The following is a 16,566-nucleotide window of genomic DNA, read 5'->3' as shown; positions in this document are numbered from 1 at the left end:
ATGGCTGTCGCTTTCTCTACTTGGAATGCCAGTGTCCTACTCCTGAATTCCCTTTATCTATATTGCTACTCCTCTGGTGTTCCCCTTCATCTCAACCCTTTGCTACTCAGCATGGGGGAAGGCACAGGCAGCCTTTTGCTCTAGTGGTAAATTCTGCCTCTGAAAGCCAGCTTGGAGATGATGATTAACAGGGGGAAAGAAGGAATCCAGCATTGAGCAACAGCAAAAACAGCTAGATGGGGGAAGACTTCAGTGCAACTGTACAACCTCCTGTATCAAGATAACTTCATGCATAAGAAAAACAGAGGAAAGGAGACTTCTTCTTGTTCCTCCCTCTGCAGAAACTCTGCCTGTATCTGTGAGGCCTAAAGAATGGCACTCAAAGCTTTTCTCCTTCCCCAAATAGTACCATATTAACGTGTGGGATCAAAGGACTGAAGCCTGGGTCCTTTGATGGGACATCTTTGATGGGACTTAGGAACCTATCAGGCAGTGTAACACAAGATTTGTCACACTGTGGAGTAGGATCACGCAGCTTTTCCCTGTCCTTCTTGATCAGTCAACTGCTTCTCTGGCAAAGCAGTTACTGTGTATTCCCAGATAAACCTTAATGTGCACAGTTGATTTGTGTGGGCGCAGTAGATTTTTGTGTGCACAGTGCAGGGCTCTCTTACCTACATAATGAGACCTGTAAGTCACGGGCACATCACATCTGCACGGAAGATATGGCCCTGGTTGTCTCATATCTACTGTAGCTGCACAATATCTTGATGTGCACAGATCAAGAACTGCTTTTCTAGTTTCTCAGATGAAATTCAGGATAGATACATCAACGATATATACATCTGTTTCTGAATGCCTGACTTAACTGGCCAGAGCTGTCCTGGATTTCACCATTGCACTCTGGTTTAAATCCCATGTAAATGCTTTGCTAAGGTCCCCCAAGATTCTTAAGATTACTGTGTCCTGGAGTCACAGCTGTGAACGACCATTCAGAGAGCCCTTCCTGCCCCAGGCCGACTAGCCTTGGAAAATCCACATCACCCTGGTAATAAACACTGCCAACATCGCTGCTTTTTTTTGCAGCAGTACCCGCAGGCAGCAACTGTTTCTTGATCTTGCTGAGCAATATAGTTATTTGCTATCAAGGGCAGATTGTGGCTTTTGCTGCACAGAGATGTAGCAGAATGATGAGGAGGTGGTCTAGGGGAAGAGGCAGGGAATGTTGCTCGACACATCTGTATTGAATAATTAGTAATAAGAGCCAAAGAAATATTCATGACTCTGTAGAAAGATAAATAGATTTTTGATTAAATTTGAGTTTTGTCTTTACAGCAGTTGAAGTTCTCTGTGATTGGTAGCATGGAAATTAGTTTTTTATGGATTCTGGCTGACTGGAGGAACCCTTTTAAAGCTGTTAGCCAAGATAATGCTCAGATATCTAGCTGGTGTGTGCTGGCGAGAATTCAGAATGGTGATGCCAGAAACCTGTGCTCTCTGGGCAGTTGCAGTGTTGTTGAATGATCGAATCAATCCAACTTCTTCAAAGGATTTATTGTAACATTTTCTCCACCCAGTCCCCTAATTTTTGCAGAATTTTAGTGGTGTCTTTTAAGATACATGGCAGATTCCACTGCACTTAAGCAGACCTCAGGAAGGTGAATGCTTCAAGGGCATTTTCCTAGTGGGACACATAAATACATATGTACCCATCTTTCACAACATTTACATTCTTCTTTTCAAGGGTGTTTGCCACGGCCCAAGGGTAAAAGGGATAGGGATGCGGCACCACACAAAAGGGTTCAGACTCAGTTGAAGGTCAAGGTGCAATGCCACTTAATTAGGGGAAAACAGGGATTTATATAGGGTATGGGTAAGGGGAGGTTCCATAACTGGGGCGGAGCATGGGATTGACAACTCAGGGCAAATTGGGATTGGGGATGTGCCTGTGGTGAAGACTTTGGGGTATTGAAAAGAACAGGTATAGTGCAGCTATCAGTTTGCTATAAAGAAGCAAACTCACAGGAAACAATATATTTTGGGGGTTTGGGAAATGTGCATAATATTAAGCAATTCAGAGTCTCACTCTGGCCTCACTTTCTCTCTAGCAGTGACCAACACTATGCTGCAAATCTCCCAAATCAGCCCCTGCTTAGTCAAGAAGCAACGATTTTATTATCATTACTGACTGCTTTAGCTTTATTTCATTATTGTTGCCACCACACTCTTTGTTACTATGGAAGTTTTTGCCCCAAACAGCTAAAGCCTCACACAAATCTCAGTGAATTCTTAGAAACTCTTGTGAGGTGTGAAAGCTGTGATGGCATTGCTCTTGCTTTAGTCAGAAGAGTAGACTCAATGTCAGGTTCTGGTCACCTTTTTCAAACTGTGGCCAGCTGCAGCTTTTAAAAATGTTAAGTAACCTTGTCCACATGGTTGTCTGTGACAGAATTACCAAGATTACCAAGACAGCCCGGGTAGTCTGTCCTACCCACTAGATACAAGTCCATTCTTTCTGGTCTCACAATGACCAACTCTGGCCAGCTCTCTGAGGGAAAGCTCCAGTTTTCATTGTCTATTTTGACTCTCAAACCAAGGTTTTTAAAATGTAGTCTAAACTAAGACACTACTGAGCAGACAGGCCTGGTTAGAATACCTGTGAATGCCCCACCTCTTAAATGGGGGCCTGGGGGCTGAGGAAAGAGGGGTGTATTAAATATAGTATTAAACTTCTGAATTCCATCTTTCCTAAAGTTTGTGAGGGATCAGCTGCTTTTCTCTCTCCTCACATAAACTTTGCTGTCAAGGTAGCTGCAGTCCTAAGTGTATCCTGAGTTTATTGTCATGCTCTGCCAAAAGCTGTGATACCAAATCAGGGCATTGCATGCCCATGGGATGATATTTTGCCAAAGGTTAAGTGTAGTGTGTATGGAAATTCAATTAATGGGCTGTCTCACTGGGCATTAATACAGCATCTTAGCACAAAACTAACCTCGCTGTGCTTCTGTTTTTCTCATTACTTTGTGAGACAGGTATTGCCCAGCCATGATTGCATTTGTCACAAGAAACACATGCACAAATGAAGACGGGCTCAGGGGCTGCTGGGAGGTGTCAGTATAAACAATAGCATGATTTGCACACAGGTTTCAGACAGTTTGCATCCCTTTTACTTGTCAAGTTACTTTAATGAAGGCTATAAAATAAATAGCCATGGCTATAATCTTCAAGAATTAAAATTATTACCTGGCAAGTTGAAGTAATTAACTCTTCTCAGCCAGGAATCAAACTAGAGATATATGGCTAGAAGGATGTGAAAAGAATATATTAACTCACTAAGTAATAGTGCTACTGTCCATCCTTTTTAGTTCTCTAAAAGACAAAAAAAAAAGACGTTGAAATCGTATACTGGCAGCTTTTGTGACCACTGGAGTAACTGAGAGTCATCTTAGAAGAAGAGGTACCAGACATGGTTTAGAAATGCATCTGTTTGGTCTGAAAATACTGTTCTGTCTTTTTTCCTATTAAAGACTGTGCAGCATGAGCCTTCCTTCTAATTAGATACAAGGCCAGGTTAAAGAGTGGGATTAGAGGGCTGGAATTCTATATAGTTACAGAATATGCTTGGTCTTCTCATCATTCCTCACTGAAAAGAAATTCATAGTAGGGCCACAGAATTTTAAATTATGCTAGTTCTTGACCATTTTCTGAGTTTGTTAGAAATGTGTTCTTGTTGAGGTAAGGAAAACATGCTTGTTTGCATATTTGTATTCTGTACAAGCAAGCTAGTCATGATTCTGCTAAACAAAATGGAAATGCACATGACCATAAATACCATGCTCATTTGACTGTATTTTGTATTTCAGATCACCACATTATGCTTGTCCTGAAGTCATCCGGGTAAGTTGGTTAACATTAGTGTTTATAAATATATTTTTTGAAGTGTCACTCATTGCAAGTATGCAGATAGACCCTCTATACAAGAAACCTATCCAAGGCAGATGGCACGGGAAGGACACAAGGAGCGTAAGGCTCATCCCTGAATCAAGCCACATTAACTGTATGAGGGAAATAATTGTGTGTTATTCTCACAGTACCCTTTGTACTGTGTGATCAGACAGAAATGCAGGAGCCTCCTTTAATTTGATCTTTCAACCCAAGGGATGTAGTCCCTCTGCTTTCCTGTCTCTTACGTAGCTGTCATTTCAGTAGAAGAACCAGGGTTGACTGTCAGTGATGTTGGTTTCCACTAAACAATACAAACTGTTCTTTCCCTCTGCTCTCCCTTTGTCCTCTGAAAATAAGTATCTAAGATTTCAGTGGCCAAGATTGCCCTCCTCTTAAGCTTGTCTTAATGTAAAGTCAAGCAGGAAGCATACAGAAGAGACTGTCCAGACAATACTATGAGTTCACAAATAATGTGGCTGGTGGCAAGCTCCCTGAAGAACCAGGGAAGAGAAAAACACCTTCTTGATGTCCTTAATGCACCCCTGACACTGTTAAAATGTCAGCTTTGATAATTTGTGAGTTGTCAACCATTCCTGCCCTGCTCCCTGCTTCTGAGCCTTTTCCCACAGATCCCAGATATGACTGTAAACTGACGTTAACAAAAATTCAATTAGCGGGCTGTGTAATGTCCTCCTAGTTGGGAAGGCCGCCTTGGGAAGCAGGTGGCTGAATTGAAATGTGGGGTTTCCCAGTCTCCCCTCTCTTGTTCTTCAAGGATAATTAATTCATTTACTAGTGATCAGTCTTTTGAACCTCTGTGTCATTGCTGCACAGGGAGAAAAATATGATGGAAGGAAAGCAGACGTCTGGAGCTGTGGAGTCATTTTATTTGCGTTGCTAGTGGTGAGTCATCTTCCTTGCACTAGCCTTTAAAAAGAAAAGAAAAATTTGAAAGTGCTGCTGTATTTAAGGGCAATTCTATTGACATCACGTACAGGTGGTTTTTTATAGTTCCCCTATTTTTGTATCTCTCAGTGGCATCCTGTCCTCTTATTTCTTCATCAGCCCCAAAGGAAAAGCATAAGAAGTATTTCACTGCTTCTTTGAAATGCTGTTGCCCTGCACAGGAGAGCATAGACAGACATCGAAAACTTGTCTCCATAAATGCTCTTTGCTGTGTTGTGATATTGCAGCATGTTCTTTTGTCTGGAAAGGATGTACACGGTTACAACTCCAGGATACAGAGAATGTCCAATAAGTCATCCTTCACAGGATCAAAATATGGCTGGGTTTGCATTCGTTTTTTCTGCTGTATATGTACATGTGTTTCAGGTATATGCATACATTAACTGCAGTGTTTTTCCAAGGGAAGGTTTGAGTGCCACAACTTTGTTTCATGCAAGCAGTGAGCTACATTTTAATTTGGTACACTTGAGAATATAAAACTGAGCCAGTAGTACAGAGTTTAAATTAGTTTCCATCTGGCTCAGTAATACTTTTAGTGTTCAAAATATGGTATCTGGTAACTTATCCTTCTTTAGAACAAAGTTTCAATTCTCAGTGCCATTTATTCTGATTTGCAGTGCTGTTATAATACTCCTAAACATACAACAACTGAATGTCCAGCTGAAGGCAGATAGGCTTGGCATTTGTTACCAATTTCCATAGTCTAATGTAAGAAAATATATTTTATGTTAATAAAAGCATATACCACGTGCAGATAGAATATGGCATGATATTCGGTATGAATATAGGTTTTATGTGCATGTTAAGCATTTTATATTTGTAATAGTTCAGCTGATCATTTGTAATTATAAAAGTAACAAGCCTGAAGTAAAATTCTGATATTTTTACATTTATCAGTAAACCTAATTGCTTCACTTAAATGTTTTATTTTGACAAAAGCATTTGTACAGTGTAAAATCAGAGATAGATTCTGCATATTATTTTTGTTTAAAATACTTTAAAATTTTAAAATATTTTTGTTTCAAAAAACATGCCAATTCTTTTTTAATGGCCTGAATCAAAATACCTTGAAATAATCTCAGTATGATGCTTTAATTCCCCTTAACCAATCTTACTCTTTTTTTTTTCTTTTTAGTCATTACAATTCACTGACATTTCTGAAGTTTTAAATTTTTTATCTTGATGCTGCATGGGAAGAATTTTAACTGTCACACTAGGCAGCACCTGGTCATCTCTTACTGAACAGCTACTTTCATAACTGATAAAATAGAACTGTATAATGAGCTCTTAATATAACTTCTTGAATTAGTAAGAACAGAAGAGAGAATGTGTCAAGATGGTTAGGATTTGTAGGAGTGGGCTTTTCATTTTCAGGGGGATTCTCTGTCAAGATTTCATGTCTCTGTTGCTGCATCTTCGTCTGGTCCTACATACACACATGAGCCTGAAAAATGATTGAAATAAGTCTGTTAATGATGGAGAGCCCAGAGCTCTCCAGTTAATCATGTCAGGAAGAACTCTACAAAAAGTCTCAAGATATAATAGCAGATGGTAGTAATAAAAAAGCTGTAGTTGTTACCTTCAGGAAATGCCACAAAGCATCCTTTCTGACTTCATCGTGGCTTAAATTGTGTTAGCCGAAGTACTGAACTATCAGAATTGATTTTCCTTTAAGTCTGGAATGGTTAGGAAAAGCGTAGGTAACTCAGGAGGTTGGTTACAGTGGAACAGGGAGGCTCTCCCTGCAAGGCCACCTGAAAGAACAAACGCACAAATAGTACCCAGTAGTGGTTGCCATCAGGTGACTTCCTGAGGCTGCTGTAAATGGAGCTGTTGGTCTCCCTAAACTGTAGACACAGGATTGCTTATACAGATGCACTACTCACTGTAGTAAGAGCAGTGCCAGAACTGACAACTTAAAGCTTCATTATCGCAGCAGCTGACAGCTTGCAGCTTCCCACAAACCATCCTGGAAATCAAGGAAGCTCAGCACCTACTAGAATTAGGCAGTGAAAGAAGGAAGTGAGAATATCTAGGAAGGTGCAGACTTGCTATAAAAGGGTATCAGCTGCAGTCAGTGGAGTTATCCTAAAGATTTCAACTTCTCTTTTTCCTTTTTGTCCTTGCAGCAAGGATAGGTGTTTTACTGCTTTTTGTGGCAAGCTGATGATCTATTCACAATGTAGTTTCAGCTAAAAAAACCTCAAGCCATTCATGTAAGTGAGCTACAGTAGGGAAGCAATAGGAACTGATGACCTGACCACAGCATGGGAACTGGATGGAGTATATTAAACAGGTAGAATATCTGCTGCTTCCAAAGGCTGCTGTTGGTTGGGGTTTCTTTCAGCTGTGTCATTTCAATGCTCCATCAGAAAGGGCATGTTCTCTGCTGAAAGTCTCTCCAAAGCTGTTCACCTCCTTTTCAATGTCTGCAATAAATGTGTCTTAGGAAGATTAAAAATAAGGAGACGATAAACATTGCTGCTGTGAAAGTATGCCCAGGAGGAATACCAGCAGATCAAAAGCTTGAGCTGAATTTAAGTGAATCCATGCATCTTTGGTGAATTTGCCTGGAAAGGCAATTTCATATTTTGTATTTTATTTTATAGTGGTAGTCATTTTCTAATTAAAGTCTAATTAAAAAAACTCTGTCCTCAGTTTTGTTCCTATGTTAGAGGAAATACAGCAGCACTAAGAAGTTACTTATTTTCAACAGATAGAAGTTTTTTTCACTTACTATAATAATTCATTATAAGCTGACTTACTCACTTCCATTCTCTCACTATGTTTATTATGGTTTTTCTCCTTTGGCCCTCTCCAATTCCCTGCCACTCACCACTCCATCACATCCCCGCAGGGTGCCCTGCCTTTCGATGATGACAACTTGCGGCAACTGCTGGAGAAGGTGAAACGTGGAGTGTTCCACATGCCGCATTTTATCCCGCCTGACTGTCAGAACCTTTTGCGGGGGATGATTGAAGTGGATGCCTCGAAACGTCTCACGGTAAGAAAGTATTTGGTGCTGATGGTACGAGCAAGGTTTCATTTCTCATCTTGTTGCAGTTATGGTTGAACAGCTAAGATAACTTGTTGATTTACTGCCATTCCTGTGAGTTTCCTTCTGATTAAAAGAGTGAGTAGAGTTGTTGGAGTCTTTAGGAAGAAGTTAGTTACCTTCTCTTTTGAGTCACGAGGACAGATTGCCTTTGTGTTTTTTCTCTAGCCTCATAATTCCCTTCCACTGGGCATTTAAGAAATCCCTCACAGTATCATCACAGATCTACTGATGCCTTAGCACATTTTGGAGTCCACCTGAGTTGTCTGGTTCTTCTGGCTGGTACAGCAGTTTTTTGGGAACATGAGAGACCTGTTTGACGGTCACAGCTGTTAGAACTGTTACTTGATTTTCTTACATTTCTGACAGAAGTATTGGCTTCTCACCTCATGCCGTGCAAGCTTCATTGTATTCTATCCTGCATTTGCTCTGCACTGTCCTCTAGCAGCCTTCAGAGCAAGTGTCTGCCTGTCTGCTCTTTCATCTTGTGCCTTGTGGTCCTGAGCACTGTTAGGCCCACAGTGTTGAGCTCCTGGCATTCAGCACTGAGTTTGCATTTAGGATGCATCCCATCACTACAACAGAGGCCTTGAAAGGGCGAGGACTGTGTAGTGATTGTATCCTTCATTAACACTGTGTTAATGTTTTAGGGAATTTTAAAAATTAGCAATTAAAATAATTTTGGAAACTAAGATTGCCTGCTTGTCAGTGGAGGCGTCTGCCTTTATGGGTACATTGCCCTTGTAAATCCTATTGTCAGGCCGTGGTGATGATTTTATACAGATTTACTAAGCTCACAGATTCTGAGTGGGAGTATGTATAAAGAAATGTAAATTTAAAACTCCTCCTGGTTCTTCAGTCTGCTAAAATATTTATAAATAAACTCTCCGATCACAGGTTGGCCTCTGCTGAGATTGCTAACAACAGCATCAATCTGTGCCAGCTGTGATGGTGCTTTTGGGATGCAGACACCTGTCTGCTAAGAAGTGAACTGAAACTCCCTTCACAACTCTCTTTACAGTATTGCCTGACAGCTGGGCTTTTCTTTCATTCATTACGAAACCAGGTCATGCTGTATTTGGTGACACAGGTGAAAAGTTCTCCATGTTGTTACTAGTATCCCTACTTTTGCAAACCCAGTAGCCATCACATTTGCAGTATCTTAATAGCACTGATTGAAAAAAAAAACTTAAGCATAGAAAAATTTTAAGCATAAAACAGATTTTTAAAGAAAGAAATTACTTTTTCCCAAGTACTTTCATGGAAAGAACACTGCAGAAGTTAGGGCTATACCCTGAGACATGAGACAGCTGTTCTTCATGGCCAAGAATGTCACTGTGTCCCTCTCGAGCTTAGCTTCCTTTCCATGTTGTAAACATATCAGTTTTTCTGCTGTTTTGTCATTGTTGGGTTTTTTTCAAAGATATTAGTGCTGATGAACTAAGTCTGCTAGGAAGGAGATCATCAAATGTTAGATCCCTCTTCAGATTGTTCTGAGTTTTTCCATAGACCAGAGACAGACTCTAAATGTTTTAAATCATGCAATACATCAGAGAATGTACACACATAGGAGAGAAAGCAGTTAAGGTGTAAACCAAGGTCCCAGAGTGACACCCGTCCCCCCTCCTTTTCTTGATGAAAATTAACCTCTTACTTCCTTGGGGAGGAAAAAACGCCAGATCTGATAGTTATTGGAAAGCTCTAACCAGTGAATTATGAATAAGAATTTGAAATAATACATATTCAAGAGCCAAGACCTGGGAGGAAAAAAGGTTAGCTCTTTGTTATTAGCTGCAGTCTTATTTTCATTATGTGAGGGTCTCTCAGTTTGCTGTCCCTGCTGCTGTCACACCTCTGTGCTGTTATTGAGCTGCTTGCTTCGATTGCCAGGCAGAAGGGAGCTCTTTGTTTCCTGCACAGGAGCTGAGAATGTAGAGTTCATTCTGAGGAGAGATCTGAACTACATTTTAGCTGTGTCCTGTGAAAAAGGGTATTAATATGGGTTTATTTGGAAGCCTCTGTTCCTGGGAAATATATTTCTTGAATTAAGTTGATATTTATACAAAGATCTGAGCAAAATTGCAGCTTGGGTGCAATAAGTACAGATGTAGCTGTTACCATTACTGATCATTTGCTCAATATCTCACTGGTGAATTCAGCAGAAAATACAGTGAAATGTAAGGTCACCAGAATTTTTGTCTTTCATTTTTCACTTCCCCTCTCTGCTTTGTTCCTTTTTTTTTTATTTGTATCTCTTTTCCTTTTCATCCAACTGCATTTCCCTCCCTGCAGTAATTGCCATTTCACAGCACACCCACACCTTCCCCAGTCCATCTGTTAAAATGATCAACAAAAACAGAACCAGGATTCACGTTTAACTGTCATCATTCGCTTCAGTGTTAAAGCTTGAGAAGATTAATGGAGGGGAGGGTACTCAGAACTATTGTTGCTGGCCCTTTCCAGCCTTAAGAAATAGGCATTACCTTTCTTTGTATATGATTCATTTATGGAAAGAATACTTTGCTATGTCTTAGTGGAATATTGTTCACACTCACCATGTATTACATAGCTTCAAATATGGTTAGTGGAACGTCCTTGACCACTCTCGTTTACTGGGCCTGTTTTACTGAACATGCTTTAAAATAAGAGAATCCATGTTTTTCTTTCATTAAGCTGCAAAAGTTGATCCTAGCTGCTGGTCATATTTCTGACCACCCGTATTCATGAAAGATGAAATCAAAGGTGATCAGCATTTGAGCGAGCCTGTCTGAAAAGCATGGCCTAAAAGGGCTTCAGCTAACCTACACAGATGATGTCTAAGAAAGGTTGTACCGCTCATCTGCATATTCCTGAGAGGTAATTACTAGGCAGAGAAGGATTATTTAAACTAAAGAAGATACTGGTACAAAACCAAATGTATGTCAAATGGCCTTACAGAAAAGTAGGCTAGAAACTAGAAGCAGCATTTTAGCCATATCAGCGGGGTTCTGGGACAACTTTCTAGTAGGAATAGTGTCAGGAAGGAAAAGTGAACTAGTAATAAAGTTTGAGAAGGCTTGTGGAAGGTGTGCTCTGGGTGCCTGAAGTACTGCAGGATGAGCTTTCTTTTAGTTATGTGCACTTCAGAAAGCAAATGGTTTTTTCCTTGGAGATTTCAAATGATTCAGTGTCTCTGCAGCAGAGAGTTACAGCTCCTGTAGTGGAAACCATTTGCATTCTCAACCAGTATTTTCTTCTACAGAAACACAAAAGCAAAGGGCAGAGAGTAAGGAGCTTTTGGTCCACTTTCCTTTTAAAGATGGATGAGCATTATCAAAACTTTGTCTCTAGAGCAAGGTGGATCAGAGTAGATACTGAAGAATTGACAAAGCTGTTATTGTTCTAGTGTTGACATTTTATACTAGAGTAGAATGACTTGTCTTCCATGTTGGGTGTCCACATAGTCTGAAATACCTGTCCCTGAATATTACCCAACTTAAATTACACATATTTTCAGAATCTCCTCTCTGTTCTCTACTTTTGTTTTTTGTTGGGTCTAATATGTGTTAATGATGGACTACAACATCTAAAGAATGTTACAAAAATGAACAAGGGACAACTCACCTGATTCCTTCTTCATTTTTCTAGAAGGTCTTATGGTAAGGTGCCTATCACATCATTTAAATAATCTCACTTCACAAGCTGTAGAATGGAGGTTATTGCCTAGTTGATGTATTTAGGCTGTAAGGTTTTGGCTGACAAGGGTCTATTCATGCACTGTGCAGGTAGGATAGTGATTCTTGCCCTTGTCAAGGTCCCTGGAGGCTGCTATAGTACAGCTGCTACTGCTGACACAGATAATGGTTTTGCCAGTGCTGTTTGCAGCGCCAGCTTGAATCCTGTGGTCAGGAAAAGCCTCTATCTTAGCATTACACAGTCAGTTTAAAATTCAAACTACAGGATCTTCTGAATGAAGAAGATTCATTTGAGGTGTGGGTTGATTTGGGGCACAGATGGGTTTGAGATTGTTCCCTTTCCGGACAGGGAATTTTGAAATTTGACATGACTTCAAGCCCAGAAGGCCTCATTTATATCCGCAGACTTTTGAGAAAGTTTTTCTTCAGGTCAGAACTTTTTAGCTTGGCAACCGCTCTGCTGAGATCAGTGCCGAGGATGTAGACAGCGCGGTCTTGTTTTCCATCTGCCTGTCTGTCTCCATCTGTTGTTCCCTGCCTTAGAATTCAGACGTAAGCTCCTTGTGGGAGGAGACCTCTTTTTCTGATGAGCTTGTAGAGCTCTGTATCACAGTGGGTCTTTCACCCATGAGTGGGGCTCTTCAGTGTACAAGTTTAATGTATATTGGAAGTATTTTTATGTAAAACCATGATAAAGGAATTCTCCCTCTCCTTCCATTACAGCATTTTAGCTTGCAGCAATCTCTCCTCTGACTGTGCATGTGCAGTGGATCTAAGCGTGTTTTGTTGTTTCAGAGATGACATCATGAGACAATTGCCTGCAGTGACTAGGAGATATTAGGAAGCAGCGGTTTAACAACTTCCATAAAATGGCATTAAACTTGGCAAACTCATGGGCAAACAGCAAGAAGAACCCTCTGGGAAGGGTTATTAAATGCCTTCGTCACTTAAATGCATTTAAACATTGTGTTTAAATGAAGGCAGGAGGAGTGAGATTAGCTCCCACTGTGTATCTCCCTCCCCTGCACTGCATAGTAAAAAGCATACAGACTTCTCCTTGTCAAAACCAATCGCCCTCCCATAACCCTCCTGTCACTTTAATGCAGATGAAAAGCAACAAAGCATTAATTAATTACCTTTAAAACAGTAGTGAAAATGTTGGCAGCAGCAAGCACACTTGTAATAACATTTCAATGCAATTACGTTTTAATCAGCATAGAAAATAGATTTGTAGAATACTTTTCATATCTGGGATATCCCAGCATACTTCACAGCAATGGTTTTGATGTGGATTGAATGGCAGATATGTAGGTAAACAGCAGCCATGAGAGCTGTCATACGCCTTCAAATGTATATCAAGGTACTACAGGGCTTCCCTTTCAGAAAAACAGCTATGGGTTTGTTAGCTTGAAGGAAGTTGATCAACAGGGATGAGCAGAAGGGATTTCTGTGACATCTTCTCTGAAGGAGCCCAGAGGTTCTGTGACTGAGACATGAACTGGTGACCCTCTTTTATTCCCCCTCTCTGACTCAGAAAGTGAAGTGCTGTTGTCTGCTTTGGCATGTCATTTCCACATATCACAGGCACACAAGAACACCGTGACCCATGGAGACAGAAAATGCAGCAGGAGAAGCAAGCATGAAAGAGGCTTGGACATCATGTAGCTGTATCATCTGCGTGTTGTCTGAAATCATTAATGTCTCTAACCCTCTACATGGTGTATAGGAAATAACAAGTAGATATGCATCTCTTAGGCTGGTTTACCAAGCACAGGAGGTACAGTACACTCCTTAGCAGATCCTCACAGAACTATAGACCTGATAAGTGACAATGCTAAAATTCTGTCCCATGGAAGCTGTACAAAATAGGCTCTTCTTATGTTCTGTGGTTGTACCTCAGCTTCCATAAGTAAGAGGACTGCGTCTCCAGGCTTTTAGGGTAACTCTCATAATGCATAGCTTTATCTTGACAGGAGATGGCAGTGTGTCAGGAATACTCCACCTTGGTCATAATAGTGCAGGGATGAAAGGACTACCTAATGCAAGGGGAATTGTGATGAAGAGAATTAATGTGACAGAGCTGAGGCCGCAGCTGGAAACCATGCAGGTCTGCCCAGGCTCGTGGATGTGTGTGCTGGGGGAAATTGGTGCTCTCAGCACCCGGGCTGGTTAGAAGACAGCTAGATATGCAAGTGCCAACTGCACCTCTGACTGCAGTGCTGATACAGTCTGGGTTTTAAAAAAGGCTGTTTGTCTCATACTCTCCCTCCAACCTCCTGTCATGCTTTCCTTAAGCTGCATTCTCTTGTTGCTTTGCTTTCAGGAAAAAGCCCTGTCTCACTTAGAAAAAATTATCTCATATAGAGCCAAACTCACATCTTCCTGGTTTCTCAGACGTGGAGCTGTTGTTCCATAGCACCAGGACTCTGATTCCTTGCTGTCTGTGGCAGTCATCTACTTTGTATCTCTGAGATTTTGTTGTTTATCTGTTCCTCTTTTTTTTTTTTTTCCCTCCGATTCTCATTATTCTCAAAGTGGAATGTAATAAGAGCGGGACAGTTCTCTCCATTCTTCCTGACCATTTTAATGGGTCTGTGATTTCATCTGATAGCTGTTAGCACTTGAGTTTCTCTCCTGCCTTTCACCTGCATGTTGCACAAATGCAAGCCTGTGTGCAGTGAATGTGCATATTGTTCTGCGCATACAAAGGTGCTTCGTAGTGATGAATATGAAAAATATTGTCCACATAAATAATCCCTGGACATCTATGAAAAGTTCTTTTCTGCTGTGATTATGATTAAAACACAACATATTAGGAATGTTCTACTGTAAGTATGTCGTATGAACCTCCCGTTCTCTCTACTGTTAAGGGTTTCTCTTGGAGAAAGCATGTTGCTTTCTTTTCCCCACACTCGTGGGAAAACATCGTCATTGTGTAACGTTTGCTGGGATCTGCCTTCCATAGGTGGACAAGGCCACCGTTCAGCTTTGATCAGTCCTTCATTGCATGGTAAAATACTCATATGTGAAAGAGGAAAGAGGAAAGTAAAATAAATTTGCAGACTGGTGTTCAGGTATGGGATCAGTAAGTGACATGGAGCCTTAGTCTGCTTGGTCGTAAGGTTTTAGTGATAAATGCAAAGCCAATCAAGAGTGGGTCCTGGCAAAAGTTCTCCTCACACGTGCACAAATTATTTTGTTTATTTACATTATCTGTTTGAACCTATTTTCTTCTTTCTATCTCTCTTTTTCTCCAAAACGAAACTAGAAATGAACTTTAAGTATAAAAAATTAGCTCTTATGCACATTCAGAATGGAGCAGTTTGTTAGCTTTGGTTAAATAATAGAGGGAAGGGAAAAACTTAAATTGCCAAAACACTTGCCTGTGAAGCCTCATAATTAGCATTTTCCTGGGATTTGTTCCTGACTGACCCATTATGTTTGGAATTATAGTCTCATTTTCAGTGGGATGGGTGAGGATGAGCAGCTCTGGTATGCACAGATTCATCTCTGAAATGTTGAACTTACTTGAAAAAGGATGTCTTGTGGAGTTACCTTTTCTGTTTTACAGCACTAATTCCTTGTTTTCTTTTCCTTTACAGTTAGAACATATTCAGAAACACATATGGTATATGTAAGTAACATTTTTTCAATTCATTTTTGTATGCATTCATTATTGGTTCTGATATTCATATGATTTCTGAAGAGTGAGACTGGAGTCTGGAAGCAGGTTTCACCTGGGTGGGAAAAGGGGCAGAGGATAGAAAGACTTTTAATTTTTTTTTACCCTTTGCTACTCATATAATTTCTTCTATATATACCAACCCAGGAACTTTTTTTGTACAGTGGCTAACAACTGTTTGAAATAGCACAGCAACTTGCTGTGTTAAAGAGATACCTGCAGGTGATCAGCAAAAAAAACCCCGCAACTAGCAGCCATATTTAGTTTGCTATCCAAGTGCTGCAGACAATCCCTTGTAATACCTTCTTGACAAGAAAGCTTTCATTTGTTCTTTCTTGGCATCTTGGCTTTTCTCTGAAGTAGAAACAAAAATGATGATATTGATAAGTAAGCACCTGTGAGCAAGAGCTTTTCTGTCTCATAATCCCTGCTCCTTCTTCATAGCAAGCTAAGAGGCTGCTTCTGACCTTGTAACCTGTTGATGCGAGAATAGTTCTGTGACTTGATTAAAAGCAGCAGTCCTGACAGTGAAACAGGAGGTCTGGGAGAAAAGTACATGCCTGTCTAGTGGTTTGGGTATAAGGAAGATTGATGGCTTTTAAAAGTGACCTTGCACTCTGTGTAGCTTTAATAGTATTTCAAGAAACCTAAGTAAATAACTTTTTTATACTCATGATAACCTAATCAAACTAGAGAGACTACTTCACATATTAAACAAGGAAATGATGCTTTGATACATGTTTCTCAGGGTCAGCATTTCCCAAGTGGGTGGTAAGGGAAGTCCTACCTTCATAATCCTATCATTGCTCTTGAGAAATACTCAAGGATTATATGAACTGATACATAAACCTGTCACTAGTAAGAAAAAAAAAACAAACACTTTTTTTTGTATTTGTTTTCTCTAATTCTATCTTATGGAAAATATTCACCTCTGGATTTATTTTTAATAGAACCTGAGGGCCTTCAGTGGTTTGTTGAATAGCTAAGAAAACATTTGAACTAAGAAAAAACTTAGTTTGCCTGTAATGGTGGCAGCACTCTGCCCATGGCTTTTTCGTGCTCTCTCCAATAACCAGACATGGCACCTTTTTAAACCAAAGAAGGGCACAAGTGTTGTTTGCAGCAGGTACTTTTTTTTTTAAACTCTCATGGATAAACGTAGAAGAAATGGAGGGGGAAAATCTCTAATTGTAATCTGTGAAATCTCTCCTATAATGTTTTACTAGCAATTTCAGAAGTAAATG

At 40.2% G+C, this 16,566-nt stretch overlaps 1 protein-coding gene across 14 annotated transcripts in view; it reads left to right on the top strand.

The window, feature by feature from the left end:
* BRSK2 (BR serine/threonine kinase 2) overlaps window positions 1-16,566 on the top strand; it is a 315,531-nt gene that overhangs the window by 238,846 nt on the left and 60,119 nt on the right. For all 14 annotated transcript variants that reach the window (XM_064657587.1, XM_064657590.1, XM_064657589.1 and 11 more), the window contains exons 6-9: window positions 3,864-3,897; window positions 4,780-4,848; window positions 7,769-7,915; window positions 15,243-15,274. In XM_064657587.1, the coding sequence (XP_064513657.1) occupies window positions 3,864-3,897; window positions 4,780-4,848; window positions 7,769-7,915; window positions 15,243-15,274 (282 nt within the window). The remainder of the gene's footprint in view (window positions 1-3,863; window positions 3,898-4,779; window positions 4,849-7,768; window positions 7,916-15,242; window positions 15,275-16,566) is intronic.

Source organism: Pseudopipra pipra, chromosome 6 (genome assembly GCF_036250125.1).
Source record: "Pseudopipra pipra isolate bDixPip1 chromosome 6, bDixPip1.hap1, whole genome shotgun sequence".
Lineage (NCBI taxonomy): Eukaryota > Metazoa > Chordata > Aves > Passeriformes > Pipridae > Pseudopipra > Pseudopipra pipra.
Note: the sequence above shows the minus strand (reverse complement) of the source record. Positions and strands in the feature narration are given on the sequence as shown.